Below are 19444 nucleotides of genomic sequence, written 5' to 3'. Positions count from 1 at the left end.
TTACCACTGTATCCTATATCTTCTTGTCTTCACCATGCATCATGGAGACGACATATTGGTGAGCACTTGGTTGTTGAGAAAGCTTTAGTCTCTTGACAAGAGTGTGGCAAAGTCATCTATCATGAACCTGACCCTTTCCCCATTTACAAACCCATGCTTCTAGCTCATGTGAACCAATACTTGATTTCCACATGCTGCTTGACAAACAACAATGATGCTCTTTGTCTTCATGCAATACTTCTATGAATTTATACTTTTCATTACCATTTATTGGAAGTGTTTGGATCACATGGATTTGCCTATCTTGATGACTCCTATCAAGACTTTTACCTTTTTTATAATCTTTTTTCCTTTTGTTCCTTGGACAATTCCATTGAGAATGGTCGGGTGACAAACAACTGAAGCATAAGTTTTCTTTTCTAGCCTTTCCAAAGCCCTCTTTGTTCACCCTAGATCTTGGTGCAACCCTCTTTTTAGATAGTGGTTTACCCTCCTTGCTAAATGAAAATTTCCTTTTTTCTTTTTGAAAAGGCCGTGATACCCCGTATCTGTAAACTTGGGCTCAGTCTGAGTGGAATTAGAAGCTGTCAAGGGGGTAATATCTTCTTAAATTTGTGCAAATTTAATTGCTTCCTCCAAAGTTTTTGGTACACTTATGTTTACCTCTCGCTTGAAGTGCCTATATAGCCATCATATAAACCCTCTTGCTTTGTGAAGTCATCTATCCTGTAAGGATTCTAGGTACTAATCCTTAATTAAGTACTTAAACTCATGATTAAGACTTAAGAAACTTGAACTGAACTCGAAAATAAGACTTAGAATACTCCGTTGATTGATTGAATGAATGTGATACAAGGGCTCCTTATATAGGAGACGAAGAAACACAAATGAAAAGACATGTCTTCTGGTGAAGAGACATGACTTTATACATAAAGACACATCCTTTCCGCGAAGAGCTGCAACCATTGGGCGAAGAGTCGCACCCGTAGAGCGAAGGGGTGTGACCAGTCGTCGAAGGAGTGTGGCTTTTGGCGAAGAGGCCCGTCTCTTGGGCGAAGAGGTGTGACCATCCAAGCGCAGGGGTCCTCCTTGGCATGGCACTTCGCTTATTTGCAACTAGGAATAGATGTGTTTCTGTTAACATAGTCACAATCGTGACATTCCCTCCCATTTAAAATGAGAGCCCGTGTCAAAGAAACGACTTCTGATGTTGATAAACTCTGGAAAAGCATTGAATCTTCGAAAATCTTCAATCTTTGAGTTATCGGAAACCTTTGTCTTGAACCTTTGCTTCTTACAAAACCTTTTTGCTTTGACTGCTAAATCCCATGTCATTGCATTATTCAAAGACTTTTAAGAGGAATCTGGTATAATCAGGTTGACTGCAACAAGAGGTTGATCTTCAAAATCCTTCATGCGATGTAAGATTTCTGGTTCAAAATCTTCCACTAACTGCGAAATATTTGGGGAAGAGGAAATCTTCTCAAGGTACTCTTCAGATGGGGCAACTTCTGTAGCAGGCTACAATGTCACTTTCACAGGACACACAGTTAGTACAATTGGTTTAGGCTGGTTCACATTAGACGGACTCTCTTGGTTGGGCAGTGACATGGCAGCAAGGACACAGACGGTGGTCTAGTGTACATCGTGGCGAAGTCACCACCACTCAGTTTGGGGATAGATTTAGATGGCTGACATTTATGAGCCGTTGGTGGCTCTTTATGGTTGTACATATGAGTAGTAGCTATTGGGTCATCGGATCATCTTCTAGCTCTATGGTCCAGCGTCGTCGTTAGGGGTAGTGAGTCTATACACACAACACTGCTTCACCATCCCTGCACATCTGAGCCTCAACACCCCATTGTACCTGTGAGTCCTAGGCTGGAGCTGAGTGTGATGCCACGCCAAAGTCTGTATCAGTTCTTTGAGATAGTCGAGTCATATGTTGTGGTCTGTTGTTGTGTCTCTGTGAGCTCATTTGTTGTCTATTTGTTCCTTGTTTTCAGTCTGTTTGAGTGAGATTGCCACGCACATTGCATTGAGGAGCACCAATGCAGAATGCAGCAAAGGGTCCTTCTCAGCAGTTTATGGGACCTTACCCACAGACTCCAGTTCAATACTACAATCAACAACAATATCATCAGGGGTTTCAGTCGTCACCATTGCCTCAGATGCAGAATGTTACTTGCTGCGACGGAATTGCTGGAGCACACTGCCATGGCTGTGTTACTCGACGTCCTCTCAGTACACTACTGGACAGGTGCTACCATCTGCCCAGCAGCAGGTCGCTGGTCCCTTCCCAGGGGCCTCAGTTACGGACAGGAGAGCTCACATATAGCAGGGCCCCACCATTGATTTGATGGCTCCACCTTCAGAGATTGATGCTTCAGGTGGTGTGGGGACTAATCTTTTTGTTGGGTGACTGGGCAGTTTTTTATAATGACAGTGATGTGCAGTAGTGGTTTCTTTGCAGTCGATTAGCAGTTTCAGTTGTTTTTCTCACCGAGACGGTGAGCGGTCTTGTGGCGGGCAACCTGTAGCAGGCTACAGTGTCACTTTCACAGGACACACAGTTAGTACAGTTGGTCTAGGCTGGTTCACACTAGACAGACTCTCTTGGCTGGGCAGTGACGTGGCAGTAGGGACACGGACGGTGGTCTAATGGACATCGTGGCCAGGTCATCACCACTCAGTTTGGGGATAGATTTAGATGGCTGACATTTATGAGCCGTTGGTGGCTCTTTATGGTTGTACATATGAGTAGTAGCTATTGGGACATCGGAACATCTTCTAGCTCTATGGTCCAGCGTCGTCGTTAGGGGTAGTGAGTCTATACACACCACTGCTTCACCATCCCTGCACATCTGAACCTCGACACCCCATTGTACCTGTGAGTCTTGGGTTGGAGCTGAGTGTGCTGCCACGCCAAAGTCTATATTAGTTCTTTGCAATAGTCGAGTCATATGTTGTGGTCTACTGTTGTGTCTCTGTGAGCTCAATTGTTGTCTATTTGTTCCTTGTTTTCAATCTGTTTGAGTGAGATTGTCACCCACATTGCATTGAGGAGCACCCACTGTAGAGAGCACTACACACTATCTGCGCTACAACTTCAACTTTAATAATCACCGGAGAGGATTTTGGCTTGAGACTGTAATCATCTTCCAATAATGAATCCCAACATTCTTCAGAATCATCTTCAGAAACTGTCAGTTCATGACTTGCAATTGGCATATCATCATCCAGTAAAGAATCAAAGAAAGCATAGTCGTCTTCAGACTCACAATCTGTAACTATCTCCTTATCTTTGTCTGGTAACGAAGTATCACTTGGAAAAACTTCGTGCTTGAAATCATCTTTGTCTTAGCAATTGATTCAGGAGAAGTTAATGAATTCAAAAATTCATCAATAATAATATCTGCACCTACATCGGAAATCATATTCTCTTCATAATCCACTGTATCATGTCGTTTGACTAGTACACGTGAGGCTTGAATCTGTAGCGCAGAGTGTGTCGTGCTCTCTACAGTGGGTGCTCCTCAGTGTAATGTGCGTGAAAATCTCACTCAAAACAGATTGAAAACACGAAACAATAGACAACAACTGAACTCACAGAGACACAACAGCAGTAGTAGACCACAACAAATCACTCGACTATCTCAAAGAACTGATACAGACTCTGGCGTGGCAGCACACTCAGCTCTAGCCCAGGACTCTCAGGTACAATGGGGTGTCGAGGCTCAGATGTGCAGGGATGGTGAATAAGTGCTCTGTGTATAGACTCACTCTAAACGACTACGTTCGACCATATATGAAGATGATGATGCTAATGACCCAAAACGACTACTCATATGTACAATCATAAAGAGCCATCAACGGCTCATAAATGTCCAGTCAACTAAGTCTATCTCCAAACTGAGTGGTGGTGGTGACATGGCCACGATGTCCACTAGACCACCGTCGGTACCTTGCCACGTGTCACTCCCTAGCCCACAGGGTCTGCCCAGTGTGAACCACACCATCTGTAACCAATTGTCCAACTGTCTATCCTGTGAAGTGACACTGTAGCCCTGCTACAGGCTACCCGCCACAAGAGTGGTCACCGTCTCGGTGAGCCAACACCGAAAAATTGCAAAAAGTAACCATATGTACAATGAAAGGAGTAGCAAGTAGTGCAGTCCTGTCACCCAAGAGAAAGTGTCGTCGCCGCTGCTGCACCAGAGGTCTCGACGTCCGACGGAGCCATCAAATCGATTGTGTAACGCTACGGTTGCTGGACTATATTCTGAACAAACTCACTCCCTGTGGTTGGAGCAGCCACCTGCTGCACAGCAGATGGAAGCACCTGCCCTAAAGTGTACTCAAGATGCCTAGTGACACAACCATGGCGGTGTGCACTAGCAACACCGTCACAGCAAGGAACGCTCTGCACCTGTGATACCTGACCTTGAGGCCCCTGCGAAGTATAGTACTGGAATATGGGCTGCGTGTACGATCTCAAGAACTGCTGAGACGGACTTGCTGATGCTCTTGCATACCCTGCAGGTGTCTGGACCTGTGTCCAGGCCCAGTCCATCCGTATCCCACAAGAACCTGTGTAGACCTATTACCATAAAAAGCATCTGTTGAAATCCTTGTAGCTGTGCTCTTAGGTCGTCCTCAATGATCTTTGACTTAATCTTCAATGCTTGTTGTAATGCGAAGATCGTAGCATCTCGATCTGCGATGGCACTCTCGACGACTCTCAGAGATCCCTCCATAGCTGCATATGTGGTGGAGTGACGCTGGTGCGTGGCAGCTAGCTGCTCTGTACCTAGTTCTATGGTGGCAATAGCAGCCCTCGAGTCCTGAAGTAACTTCTCAGAAAGTTGAAACAGAGAAGTAGAGTCGGGCATCCCTGAAGATCCCTCAGATGCATGGGATGTTGGAGGACGCGTAAGTGGCACAACTGGCAAGCTAGGAGTCGGTACAACGGGTGTACTAGGTGCCTTTGAGATGGTTGTTGTAGATGGAGAGTGAGATATGTTGACTGGAGTATGAGTGAAGATGGGAGAAGAAGGGAGAGGATCCTGTAAGGGCGAAGCGGCCATCTTGTCCTGAGGAGCAGAAGTAGACACTGGCGTTGGCACAGTAGAACGAGGGGTAGAAGTAGATGGAGTGTGACTCGGAAGATGCGTCACCCTAGTCTGCTGGCTCTCTGAAACTGGCAAGGAGAGTAAAGACTGCACTGTATCATTCGCCACTTTCGCTTTGATCTTCTTTTTTCTTGGTAACTGTAGGGTCAACCTGAATACTTACAGATTTTCTTTTCCTTTCGAGGTTCCCTATGGATCCTCATCCACTTCGTCGAGGCTAACATATATATTTATGACCCATGCTAAGAGAGGTGCAGCATAACATTTAAAGCTTAACTGCACAGATCGCACTTGGGCCCGAAATTGTTTAGCCCGAGACTGTAAAGAGGTAAAGAGAATCTGGTGGAATCCACAGGGTATGGTGTGGATCAAATAGTAGAGGCCATCGCAAGGCCATCGTAGTGGGAGAAGATAGTGGGAAGATCACCTTTTTCTTTATCTTCTTTGGCTTCTCTAGTGAGAAAGTAATACCTGAAGATTGCCAGAATCCGTTTGTTCCTTTCATAGTTTGGGTGATCCGAACTTAGCAATTCTTGACATGCTTGAATTGTTGCATCCTTGGTCAGCTTAGAAAAAGTGCGTGTAGCCGGCTTCACAGATGGAAAGCTAGTCATACCCATGGCATGGCCAAGCCTTGTAGCTGTCTACTTGTGGCCCCTTACCTTTGGAAAATCTTTTAGAAGTTGATGTATCATCTCCGCAGGAACAGTGGTAGGTAAATCGGCATCGGCCAATGCTGTGAGACCCAGAGTCTGCAACTGAGCATTGGAAAAGACCTCGCTCAGAGATGGTCAAGGTTGCTGTAAATAAAAATCCAAAGAGAACACGGTGCGATTTTTAGATGTTGCAGGCCTCTTGATTATATGACTCATGATTGGCTGTTTACCTTTCTTTTGAGCTGATTTTGTATGGTCCTCTTGATCACTCAAAGCATCTGACTCGGAGTGTGCTTCTTTTGAATAAGACGGTGAGTCTGCTTTGTAGCTTTCATCACTGGGGTCGCTGGAAGTTATGTCATCCAAGCCGTGGCTACTGCTTACTGACATCTCCTCACTCTCTGATTCCTCAGCCATAGCTTTCTTTTTTCTCAACAATTCTTTTTGTTTGCTACCACCTGCCATAGTGAGTAGAGTGAGTGCAGTTGGAAGAGTGTATCCGACACGAGACCCGACACTAGCAGGACTAGTATACGAGGTTGAGGTAGAGAGCAGTAGATTCGATAGGGGCGGTTTTTATTTTTAGGGTGGTGTTGGCTTGGGGCGATCCCAGTAGGGGCGAGGCACAGAGTGGTAGGAGCGAGGCAAGGGGTAGTGGCGAGCCAAAGGGTAGGGCAAGGGGTGAGGCAAGTTAGGGGCGAGCCAAAGGAGACACAGGGCGAGGGGTGAGGTAAGTGTAGGGGCGAGCCGATAGGAGACACACGGGCGAGGGTTGAGGTTGAGGGTAGGGGCGAGGGGTGAGGGGGTGGGTAGGGGCGAGGGAGAGAGAGGATAAGGGCGAGGGAGAGAGAGGGTAGGGGCGAGAGGTGAGGGGGTGGGATTGGGTAGGGGCGAGGCGGTTGAAACATGTGAAAGCCAGGGAGCAGAGAGAAATTTAGTTCTAACGTTCAAAAGCAAAAGCACCCGAAGAGAATAAATGCCATGAAGCACCAAAAGCAAAAGCAGAACAAAAGAGAATTTTAACTGCCTTGAAGCAATCCAAGAAACCTCAAAGATCTATGCAACGAGAGTTGAACTCAAGACCTGACCTAATCTACCACATTGAGGGAGAGAGATGCTAACTGCTGAGGAACAAGGTAAATTGACTTCCAGAACTAGAGTGAATGTACGAAGGAGGGAGGGAGATTCGGATGGGGAAGAGGATCTGGAGTGTAACAATATAATCATAGTGCATGCAGATTGGAGACGAGAGTAGAAAACGATGAAATGAAAAATGATGAGTGTAGTGACTATGAAAGAGAGGAAGATAAGTGGGACGGGAGAATTATAGATTCCATAAAATTGGAGATGAAAAGGCGAAGTTAAACTTAGGAATAACTGAGAATGCAATTACATCAAAAGTGATACACTTGAAAAGAAGATTAGAGATGTAAGAACAATTGGTGGATTGGTGGACACAGAGCAAGAGAGATACATCTGAAAGCTTGAAATCTGATTGAGGTTACAGACAGAAGACAGAAGACAGAAGGTTGTACTGAAGATAACATAGATGAGAACTCCTTAAACTGAGTTAGAGGATTGGTGATAGCATTTCACCCTGGATCCATTTACTAGTGGCAGGGGCACACCTTCCAGAGTGACTATCTGGACAGCTCCCTGTAGCAAAATCTTTTCCACCGCGAATGGCCCTTGCCAAGCTGGGACCGGCTTCTTAGCTTTCTTTAGATACTTAGCTTCATAGAGAAGCACCAGGGAACCCTGCGTTATTTTCGACTTTTGGAGATGGCGATAATGCCACGTTTGCGACGAAGCTGCTCTGCTTCTAGAGCCAGAGAAGCCAAACTTCGGCTTTCATCTAGAAGGTCAAGACAAGAGACAGATGCCGATCCCAAATCTCCATTGGCACGCAAACTACCCACTCACGAAGATCCTGAGTGGAATTCGAAGGGCGCTATCGCTTCCAAACCGAAAGCTAGTTGAAATGGGGTGTGATTGGTTGTGGCTTTGAAAGAAGTTCGGTATGCCCAAAGGGTGCCGTGGATAGCTTGAGCCCAAGTCGCAGGATGGAGATGACATGCTTTCCGTAGAAGTGCTATCTGAACCTTATTAGTGCTCTTAGCCTGCCCGTTTGCTCTAGGGTAATAGGAACAAGATTTGCGGTGAAAAATCTTGTAGTTGGCAAGATAGGTTGAAATCGTTTCATTCACAAAGTGACTACCCCTATCACTGGTGATTTCCAGGGGACACCCAAACCTGCACAAAATATTTTCGTAGAGAAACTTGGCTACAGTAGTGCCATTGCAATCCGTTGTTGCCAGTACCTCTGCCCACTTTGTTGCATAATCTGTAGCCACTAGTAGATACTTCCGATTGCCTGGTTAGGCGGAGGGAGTAATTGGACCCACAAAATGAATGACCCATCTCTCAAAGGGTTGCCATGCCATAGAGACCTGCAGAGGACAGTTTGACTGCTTGCTTGGTTTAGGGCCACAACGCTGACACACATCACATACTTTTACATAGGTAATTGCATCTCGAAAAATATAGGGCCACCATAAGCCACACTGGAGAATCTTCTGAGCAGTAATATGACCAGGGTAATGGCCACCAGTGGGACCACTGTGGGCATCCTCCAAAATATACTCCACTTCATGAGGGGAGATACACCGCCTCAGAACACCGTCCTGTCCTGACTTGTATAGCTGGCCTCCACTTAGAGTGAATGACCTAGACTTCAACAACAGTCATCTCTTCTGCAGTGGAGAAGCGTTCTCTGGGTACACGCCAGTAGAAAGCAGATGCAAAACATCGCCGTACCATTCCGGAGTGGTATCCACCTTAAAGAGACTACTATTTGGAAAGTCGTCGGTAATCCCCGTTGCTTCTTCACCCGTGTGAATGCGAGAGAGGTGGTCGGCAAGGACATGATGTTTGTCGGGACTGAGTCCCACTTCGAAATCGAAGCAGGCGAAGCTAGGCAAGGTAGGCGAAGCTAGATAGACCCAACTAGCTTCAAGATTTGTACCTCACAGAGTGAGATTTCAGTTGAGGTCCCACTGTGATCGCCGAAATGAGAGCACCTCTAGCGCAGATAGTGTGTCGTGCTCTCTACAGTGGGTGCTCCTTAGTGCAATGTGCGTGAAAATCTCACTCAAAACAGACTGAAAACAAGAACCAATAGACAAAACTGAACTCACAAAGACACAACAGCAACAGTAGACTACAACAAATGACTCGACTATCTCAAAGAACTGATACAGACTCTGGCGTGGCAGCACACTCAGCTCCAGCTCACGACTCTCAGGTACAATGGGGTATCGAGGCTCAGATGTGCAGGGATGGTGAATAAGTGCTCTGTGTATAGACTCACTCTAAACGACTACGTTCGACCATATATGAAGATGATGATGCTAATGACCCAAAACGACTACTCATATGTACAATCATAAAGAGCCATCAACGGCTCATAAATGTCCAGTCAGCTAGGTCTATCTCCAAACTAAGTGGTGGTGGTGACCTGGCCACGATGTCACTCCCCAGCCCAGAGGGTCTGTCCAGTGTGAACCAGACCAACTGTAACCAACTGTCCAACTGTCTGTCCTGTGAAGTGACACTGTAGCCCTGCTACAGAATCACTCTTTCCGCATGAGAAAGCCCGTGTAAGTCAATTCACGTCCATCTTTGAACAAATTGATAGTATGTCCTCGAAAGCTAATTGTTGGATCATATTGGAATAACCAACGCTGACCAAGAATCATGTCGTAATAAGATAAAGGCATGACTTCAAAATCCAATTGATCTGCATAAGTTTGAATCTCGAACTGTAACTGTCGAACTGTCTGATCACAAGTCAAAATTGATCCATCTGCTAATTCCACATCATATAAGTGAAATGTCTTCTGAGTTGGTAAGCCAAGCTGTTAAACTATCTGAGTGTTGACGAAATTATTCGAGCATCTGCTGTCCACCAAAATATTGATGGAGCGACCATTGAGTGTTCCAAGAAGGCTCAAACCTTGCTTTGAGAGAGGCTCCAAAACTGAAGAATTGCATTGAGCACGCTTCATAAGAATAGTCGTATCCTCTGAGACACGAATCGTATTGACCACAGATTTTCCTTTATCCTTAGCAGAATCTGGTTGTTCAACATTCGATGATGTTTTTGCGTTGGAATTTCTTTTCGAATTAGATGGATTTGGTTTCTTTGGACATTGATACCATCTATGGTTACCACCACAAATTGTACATAATCCTTCCTTCTTTGAAGTCGTAGATCCGGTTGACGAAGAGCCTTGCTGAGTATTGGAATGCTGATCTTGAGAAAAATCACGTCCTTTACTACGATCAAGTGGAGGAACATGTGAAGAAGATCTGCTTTCAGATTGTCGGTCTTGAGAATAGAACCTTGAAGTTGAATAAGATTACGTTGCTTGCTGTCTGAACTGAGACTGATGTTGCTGATTTTGGCTATAGCTCTCTACGATCGCGCTGTGAAAAGCGAGCGCTATTTGAAGATCTGTCACCAGGGAGAAAATTCTGTGTAGGGCGCCAATTATCGCCAAGACGCTCCGCATAGGCAATTGCAGCATCCAAGGTGGTAGGGTTGTATTTGTGCACATCGTCTTTCAGGTTGGTCGAGTCCGTCAATAAAGCTGTGATGTTTATTAGAGGGGGAGTAAGGGTCTCTATCTCCAGAGTTAGCCTTTGGAACTCTATGATGTACGCGGCCAAGGAACTTGTCTGGCTTAGGCGGCGAAGAGAGAACCGACCATGAAAATCCGCATTGGCAGGTTCGAACACCTTGCGAATAGCACGCTGGAATTTATCCCAAGAAGGTGTGTGTTTACCATCAACAACCCGTCATTGCCACCAAAGAAATGCAAGTACAACTTTTTTACTTTCGACCAAATCTGTGTTCGATAAGTAAATCTCCATTTTGATTAGCCATTGGTCCAGTACGCGCTTGTTGCGGCAACCAGTGTATGGTTCCGACAGTTTAACATCAAGCTTCTTCTTTTGTGCAGCATTAAAACTTTTGTAAAGTAATTGAAGTTTGCGATCGTCTACTTCTTCAATTGGATCTGGTTCGTCCATTGAAGCTTTGAAAGAAGGTGTTGAAGATGCTGCGTTAGTAGTCCGAGAAACAACAGGACGACTTCAAGAAATGTTTTGCGTCTGCATCTCATCCAAGCGAGTGTGAAGTGATGCGAGGCTTATGGAAAGTGTGGCCATCTGCTCCTTGACAAGAGTAAGGGCATCTTCAGATTGACCACCTCCATCCTGAGAATTCGGCATGGTTACGCCTCAAAGGGAATAACGAACAGGTGCAGGAGTAGGTGCTGGGACGTGTAACTCCGGGAGAGGAAAACTATATTCAGAACGAGTTTCGGCTTTGAAGTATCCGGGATAATGATCTCTTCACGTTCCTACAGAACCTCTTCGGGAATCTCGTTCATGTACGAGAGGTTGGAACCTATCTGTGGCGTCCGTCGACTATAGAGCACGTGGGGGAGTGCGTGTGCGAGTGCCAACGCGAAGGGGAGGAGCGTCGGCGTGAGAAAAAAAAACGTCACTGAAAACTCTGGCTGGGTCTTATTTGTTTTACTGTAAGGCTCTTTTAATGGTTGCACATGGGGTGTATTCTTGTGTATAAATTTTGGGGTAGGCCAGCCAAGTTTGGACGGCCACTTAGTATTTTAATAATTTTGGGGTTTGTTTTGGTTAAATAACGTAGATGTTTACTGGCTGCCATCGTGAAAACTTGCCCTACGTAAAAAGTCTAGCTGCCGCTTGGTATATTGGCTGCCGCTTGGTGAAACATCGCTTGGAGCATGTGACGCTTGGGACAGGATGCGACACGAGAAGTCTCCAGCAAAAGGGTGCACTCAGCCAGCGTTTCAGAATTTCCAGCCCACAAAGGGGTGCGCAGAGGGGCACGTCTCCTTGGGGAAGAGGTGCGAGCATATGCGAAGGTGCGACTGCCTATCGGATCCGTGCCCTTTCACATGATGGGGTGGACACGGGTGCACAAGAGTGCAATCCGATGAAGGGATACGCAGGTTCTCCGGGTACGCTGCACATATACACTTCTCTCTTCTGTCTTTACTTATAGAAATGGAACAGAAAAAATTATTTCAAGTTACCTCATGCTCGTATGCACACATGTACCACCTTTCTTCTGCTTCCATGCAACTCCGGGAAAAAGAGGGGGGGAGAGGGTAGCGGCGAGGGTGAGAGGCTCACAACCTTTGGGTCCCGGGAAATTTTTTTCTCTGATACCACTGTAAGGATTCTAGGTACTAATCCTTAATTAAGTACTTAAACTCATGATTAAGACTTAAGAAACTTGAACTGAACTCGAAAACAAGACTCAGAATACTCTGTGTTGATTGATTGAACGAATGTGATACAAGGGCTCCTTATATAGGAGACGAAGAGACACAAATGATATCTGAAAAGACATGGCTCCTCGTGAAGAAACATGACTTTATACGTAAAGACACATCCTTTTGGCGAAGAGCTGCAACCATTGGGCGAAGAGTCGCACCCGTAGAGCGAAGGGGTGTGACTAGTCGTCGAAGGAGTGTGGCTTTTGGCGAAGAGGCACGTCTCTTGGGCGAAGGGGTTTGACCAACCAAGCGCAGGGGTCCTTGGCATGGCACTTCGCGTATCTGCAACTAGGAATAGATGTATTATTGTTAACATAGTCACAATCGTGACATATCCCCTAAAGCCTGAGGCCGTACTCTGCAATGTAAGTAAGAAAATGTCTACCCCATTGCATAGTTTTGTCCCAATCCTCCCAATTTCTTTCTAGTTCATTTGCAAGGAGAAATTCTTTCACAAAAATATTCTCAAATTGCCCAATTTCTTGGAATCTTTCGTGATGTGTTGAGACGACTCATCCACCATTTGTCAGACTAGCCTCAAGTGGTTGGTACTTAGGTGGGGTATTTTTTAGCCTATGAAAGTCTTGCCATTTCTATAGGAAAGTATAAATAGAATCTTTGTTTCTATCCTTTTCTTCACCATTAAATTGAAAAGGTTTCATGTCTTTCAGGACAAGGTTTTCTTTGGGTCTCGACTGGGAGTCAAGCGAAGATATAGTAGGCTCTCTATATATGATTCCCTGTCCCTAGACGTGGAAGGCATATTTGGATCATGTGATGTCATCCCCTGCTTTCCCATCTGCATGCACTCAATCAATTTAGTCATATGATCTTTGAGACCATCTAGAGTAGCAAGGAAAGTCTATAATTGTAGTTCTATGTTTTCTACAAGCTGAGCTTTATTTGGATCTTGAACATGCATGCCAAACCCTTGGGATACATGAATTGGAGTGTAAAAGGGTAACATAAGCTATGTTTCTAGCATTGAAACAGATAATAGTTGGCATAGATTAGCAAAATAGTTGTCGCCCAACCGGGATGGCGCACTTCAGCGTGACAATTAACGCCTCCACCAAGAACAACAAATTGTCATGTGAGTCACAGAGGATTGAGCTGCTCAATAGGCATAGGCTCCTTCAGTGATTAAGTATGTGATTGACACCTGGCTCCTATAGCTTCGAAGAGTTGACGGTGGGGTGAAAACAATAGTCAAACAGCAGCCTGAGAGGGTGTTGGCACTTCTGAGGCCTTCTTTGGGAGCTTATGAGGTCCAGCTATAGTGGACGAAGCTTATACGCGTGAGCACTGCTAGTAGATCAGGTGCCATCCATGGAGGTATTGGCGTAAGAGCTCAGAGAGTAAAAGATGGCGCAATCCACTTCACTATGACGAGCTTGGCGTAAATGCTGCAGCTTGAAGAACTTGGCTATGATACCAGTATTAGGTAAAGGCAAGTCAAGGCTCTTAGTGCTATGGCGAGAGCTGCTGCCGAGGACTCTCTCACACACAAACAGGAGCTACCGTCCCTTCCCCCTCTCATGGCCCTTGAGTGCGCTGTCAACTTGCATGGGTAATCCCCAACCATCACGACACTTGGCCCTCTTGACCCTTATCTAGAATAAGAGGCAGCTCCCACACTAGGCCATGCCCCTAAGTTCCGAGTGTAGGCGTGCTTGTCTGCCCAGCTATAGGATATATCACATCATCCCATTTTGACAAGTTTTATAAGTGATACTAATTTTTCTAAAAGCGGGAAAAAGACTCTCAGATAGCACGTCTAGCGATTAGACGAAGAGCGTCCCAAAGCAACAGTCAAAACCAAATCTTTATCCATGACATATGCACAAGAACTCCTGGTCAACATTTTCAGTATAATTTGACAAAAGTAGCCAAAGGACTAATCTGCAACCTTCAAATCCTAAAAACCCAGTTTCTAGTGGCAAACAATGTCAAAATGACTTTAAATTCTTCACGCTATTTGTATGCAGGTCAAGATGTGTAAACACTAGTCAGCCATTTAGGAGTGGGATGGGTTTACAGAAGGCAGAGCCTAACTATGGATAAGAAACTTGAGGACGGGATGTTACTTAGAAAGTGAAAGAAGTTTGTCAGAACCTAGAGAATAAATAAAGAAGGGAAAATCCCTGACCATCCATAAGTCGCATGTACTCAATGAGCGGCGTCAAAAGGGACACGTGGCATAATTTAAGCTACACAAACGCTATTTTTTTTTTCATGAAAAATGCAATACTTTTCAGACCTTCACATACCTGAAAGATCCCACCAAATCCTCGAGATTCCTGCTGCAAAGACATACCCCTCTTAAGCGCTCCTCCTGGCTTAAGGGATCTTCACACATTTGATATACATTTGATCATACAGTAGCACAAGAAAGGCAAGCTTCTAACCTGTACAACAGCACCAAAGCCTCGAGCATTGTGTTGAAGAAACATGTGTTTATCATGCACTCGGTGCCAATGAATGACAAGTTCACATTTGTTTGCATCCCACAATTTGACATCCCCATCTTTGCTTCCAGTAAAGAAAAGTGACGTCCCTGGGACCGCAGACACACAAGTGATACTACCTACAGGACCAATAAACCATTTATTTTATAGAGTACTTGCAGAGACAAAGTGAACTATCAAACCTAAATACCCTTTTCAATGTAGCTCTCTATGCTTCAGTTGTAATGCTAAAGACATAAACAAAAACCTAAGTGTCCTTTTTACTGTAGCTCACTATGCTTTAGTCGTAATGCTAAAGAATAAATGACAGAGACTGCTTTCGTCCTCTACTAATACAATGATTTACCATGAAAGCTTGCAAGCCTTTAAAAACTATTACGCTTCTAGAACATTACTATTGTTGCAAAAATAATAGCACCATGAGAGTGGTACTTTGCCACTATTTCGCCATGCCAGGAGACACCCACACCCACAAGTGCATGCATGTGCAAACGGACACACCCACCCTCTAATATGCACCAACAAAGAAACACATGAAACAAGGACTTTTAATACAGTAATTTTTTTTACCAGAGTGAGCCTTTGCAATATACCAAACACTGCCATCAACATTCAGATCCCCATCCTGCTGTTTGCTTGAGGACTGATCATTAAAAAATGATCCATGCTCTCTACTCAAGTTCTTTGCTCGCTTTGTTTTTCCAGTTGCAATATAGCGGAAGTCATGTACAGCAACATCACCCCCTTTCCCACAGGTAACAATTAATGAGGAAATCGATCCACCACCCACATGCTGGTCAAACATCTCCAAACAGCGTGCGCCCCCTGAATTATCAGCAAACACAAAACAAGGTGAAAGTATATTAGGTTGTGACATTCTTCAAAATACTAGCCCCAATAAGCATGCAAACCACGAGTGTGCTTGAATGAATCTTTCTTATGTAAAAATGCAGGTTAACTACAAGATGTTTTTGTTGAACCATCAACCACTGAACATGTATAACATCATATATTGCACATCCTACGAAACCTAATGTAGGCCAGATCGGAAGTAAAAGACAAATAGTACGTAGAACAAGCCTACTGGCCTCCAGATTACTCACTAGAAGCTGTCTGAAGAAATGTAAACCCAAAACCATGCTGAAACCTCTAATGATTGCTTGTGGTTCAAACTCACAGATATTATAAATAAGCGTAGCCATATCCCTACAAAAGCAAGGAAAAATACCTTGACAGCAGCTACATCCCCCTCCCTCTATCCCTCCCTGGGCAAAAAGAAGCGACTGGAAGCATAGTTGGCCAAAACTTCTCCACATATTCATCTAAAGCCCGTTAATCTTGCAAGTAAGCTGCAGTGATGCTGCTAACTGAGCTTCCTTCCAATCGTCTTGGACGACCAGAATCCTGTGAGGGAAATGGAGAACAGTAATGGCTTCATCACGGCTTGTGTTTCCAGTAGCGATCCGCTTCAAGAAACCATCCTCAAACCTTGGGATCCTACGGTTAAGCACACAAAAAGGCTTCTATTGTCTTAACAAAGGGCAGAAACAAACAGCGAGCCAAGGGATAACCCTATCGCACAGCACAGGAGAGCTCAAAGTGCTGTCTAACAAAATCCTCAATGGTCCCCGCACTGCTATAGCTGAGCTTCAGCATCCAGAGACCCCGTATTTTACGGAGGAATCCCATCCTCTCAAAAGTCTCCTCAAGAGTCCACTAAATCATAGGCCGTTTGATCGAACTGATTTGTTCGCCTCGCTGCTGCTGTTCCCCCTGCTGCGCCATCGCTATCCCCCCCCCCCCCCCCCCCCCCCCCCCCCCAACGCCCCAGCGCTTGCCCCCCACCCCCGCCTGCCGACCCGCTATCCCTGCCGCTCGTCGCCGCTGCTGCCCCCCCGTTTCGCGCTGCCCCTCTGCCAGCGCGCTGCCTCCTGTCGCGCCGCCATCCCCCCCCCCTATCTCCCCCGCCCGCTGCTTCGGATGTTCTAGTAGAGGAAGCAGACATCCCCATCTCTGTTCGCTTTCCGGGTTTGCGGAGGGAGTACTTACCACTTTTGTCCAGGATCGGCTCAGCCATTGGGACTGTCCTGGAGACACCTCGCACGGCAGCCTCAGTAGCTGCCAAGGCGGCTGGCATTCCCTCAGTTCGCGTTTTGGTGAGACACTCACACGCTCCCGAAGGTTATTCTTCTGCCTTGGGTGAGTGGGGGTTGGTTTAGATAGAGTGTGAAGTATTCGGGCCTCCCGAACCAGTGCTTCATTTGTCGACAGATGGGCCATCTAGCAAAGGCCTGTCCACGGAGGAGGCCTCGCCCTACACCACAGCCTCAGCCTCAGCCTGCAAGGACTGGCCAGCAGACACAGACAGAGACACAGCGCACACATGCAGAGCCACCCTCTGAGCTTGGGGCTCTAGCGGAGGAGGGATGGCAGCAGGCCCGTGGTATGACTCTGAGGGTCTTGGATGCGTGGCAGCACTCTGGTTTTGTGAGGCCCCCAGACAGCCTTGCCTTCTCTCGATCGGACCGCAGAGTGGGAGGAGTGAATCTATCACGGATAGATCGCTTCTACATTAGTGACCACTTCAGTGACTTGGGAGGGTCAGTGGGCATCTTGGCAGGGACCTCCTTCTCGAACCATGCACCAGTGATCCTCACAGTGGCAGACAGGCAGAGAGTGGGAGCACGATGCTTCACATCCCAGAGAGGGTCTTGTTGGACTCAACACTCAGAGAGAGAGTAGAGGCTCTCTCGACAGAGGGCTTGGACAGGAAGGATTCTCCTGTTGACAGAGTGGCCTCAGGCCTAGCTCAGATTAGCCGTTTTTTTCTCCAGGAGTCTCTGGCTCATCGGGCTGCAGCGAGAGAGGCGGAGCAGCAGCGTCTCAGACGGGGCATTGCTTCGTTACAGAGGATGCAGGAGCATCATCCACACAGTCCTTGGTTGGAGGAGCAGTTACAGCAGGCTCGACAGGAGCTTGCTAGCACAGAGGAGAGGTGACATGAGTTTGCTTCCCACCGACAGGCATCTCAGTGGACCCACGTGGGCGACATAGTGCCTGGTGCTTTCTTTGAGGCAGTGGGACCTCGACACTCGCATGCCAGGGTCAGTCAGTTGAGGAGGCCCGACGGGTCAGTTGCTTCTGAGCCCGAGGATAGGCATGCAGTTGCTACTGACTTTTACCGTGAGTTACTATCTGCAGAGTCCCAGTCAGAGCGTCAGGATGCATGCAGGGAGCAGGTTTGGGCACAGATGCCTTGTCTTGTGACTGAGGAGATGCGTCAGAGGCTTGAGCTGCCACTTCAGCTTGAGGAGCTGCACACGGCTCCTAGGGCCCTCCCCCGTGGTAGCTGTCCAAGTGAGGATGGATTGACTCCCAGTTTTTTCTTGGAGTACTGGGACCTGCTTGGCCCAGATCTCTGTAGTGCTTTTTAGTACATTTTGCACACGAGTGATGCTTGATAGCATGAGTGAGGGCCTGATCTACCTCATTCCCAAGGAGGGTGGCTCCTTGAATGAGATTCGACAGTGGCACCCCATCACCATCCTTAACTCAGCATACAAAATTCTTGCCAAGGCTCTGAGTTTGAGGATTCAGCCACTTCTAGAGAGCCTTATACATGGGACCCAGACAGGTTTTGTCAAGGAACGCAGTATCCTTGACAACATCTTTACTTTTTTAGAGGCTTCGGCCCTCGCACGGCTCTGTGGTGAGGACCTCGTGATTCTTCTTCTCGATTTTGACAAGGCATACGACAGAGTTGACAGGGACTTCCTAGAGGGCACTCTACGCAGGATGAGCTTCTCAAATGCTTGGATCAGAGGGGTGTCAGCTTTATACAGACAGGATCATAGTCAAGTACTTTTGGCAGGAGGTAGAGGTGATCGCTTCATGCTTACACGCTTGGTTAGACAGGGCTGTCCTCTTGCCCCCTTCCTCTTTCTGTTCTATGCGGAGGCGATGAGCAGGTTTTTGGTGTCGCAGCAGGCTGGTCTACGGGGCTTAGCACTTCCTATTCGGGGAGATGAGCTATTGGACGATGAGTTTGCCGACGACTCAGCCTTGTACTTAGATGGCCAGGAGGCCAACCTTCACAGGTGTGAGCAGGCTCTGGAGACCTTCTGTTGTGCATCGGGCGCACTGATCAACTGGAGAAAGACAGTGGCTTTCTTGGTTGGTAGTGCTCCTGTGCCAAATTGGATGCCAAGAGAGGGTTTTATGTGGATTCCCCCAGGGACTGCAGTTCTGTACTTGGGCTGTCAGGTTGGTTTGGACTTGTCTCCCGAGCAGCAGATTGCTCCCCTTCTCCTGTCTATCAAGAAAAGTTGTTACATTGGAGCTCAGCATGACTTTCTTTGGCTAGCAGAGTAGTAGTTGCCAACCAGGTGTTGTTGGCGACTATGTGGTACATCACTTCCTGCTGGATCTTCTCGAGTTCTTGTATCAGCCAGGTAGAGAGGCTGATCAAGAACTTCCTTTGGTAAGGACGTGACACTCAGATAGCCCAAGCAGAGGTGGCTTGGCAGGTCATCACTCTTCCTTGTTCACAGGGAGGGCTTGGGATCATTGATCCAGCATAGCAGAGCAGAGCCCTTCTTGGGAATTTCATCATCAGAGGACTTCTTTCAGGTGAGGAGCCTTGGAAGGAGTTCTTGCTACAGCAGCTTCGTGCTAGGGTGCCTCAGGCAGAAGGCCTTTCGCAACCTTCGACCAGATGGATCTTTACAGAGATGCGCAGAGTTGGTTTGAGCAGGAGACTGGAGGACTGCTTCGCTGTGAGTTTGCTTTGATCTTGGGAG

General features: G+C 46.6%; 1 protein-coding gene across 1 annotated transcript; it reads right to left on the bottom strand.

Annotated features, from left to right (window-relative positions):
• Nucleotides 1-14387: 14387 nt before the first annotated feature.
• Nucleotides 14388-15522, bottom strand: LOC147417358 (uncharacterized). The gene is made up of 3 exons (XM_086507688.1): nt 15216-15522; nt 14586-14764; nt 14388-14477 (listed from the first exon to the last, which is right to left on the bottom strand). The coding sequence occupies exons 1-3, from the start codon at nt 15520-15522 to the stop codon at nt 14388-14390; spliced, it is 576 nt and encodes a 191-aa protein (XP_086363814.1).
• Between the last annotated feature and the right edge of the window lie 3922 nt (nt 15523-19444).

The sequence above is a fragment of the Adiantum capillus-veneris genome, unplaced genomic scaffold (genome assembly GCF_014529385.1).
Source record: "Adiantum capillus-veneris isolate H3 unplaced genomic scaffold, ASM1452938v2 Hic_scaffold_265, whole genome shotgun sequence".
Taxonomy (NCBI): Eukaryota; Viridiplantae; Streptophyta; class Polypodiopsida; order Polypodiales; family Pteridaceae; genus Adiantum; species Adiantum capillus-veneris.
The sequence above is the reverse complement of the archived record's forward strand: the minus strand, read 5'-3'. Positions and strand labels throughout refer to the sequence as shown.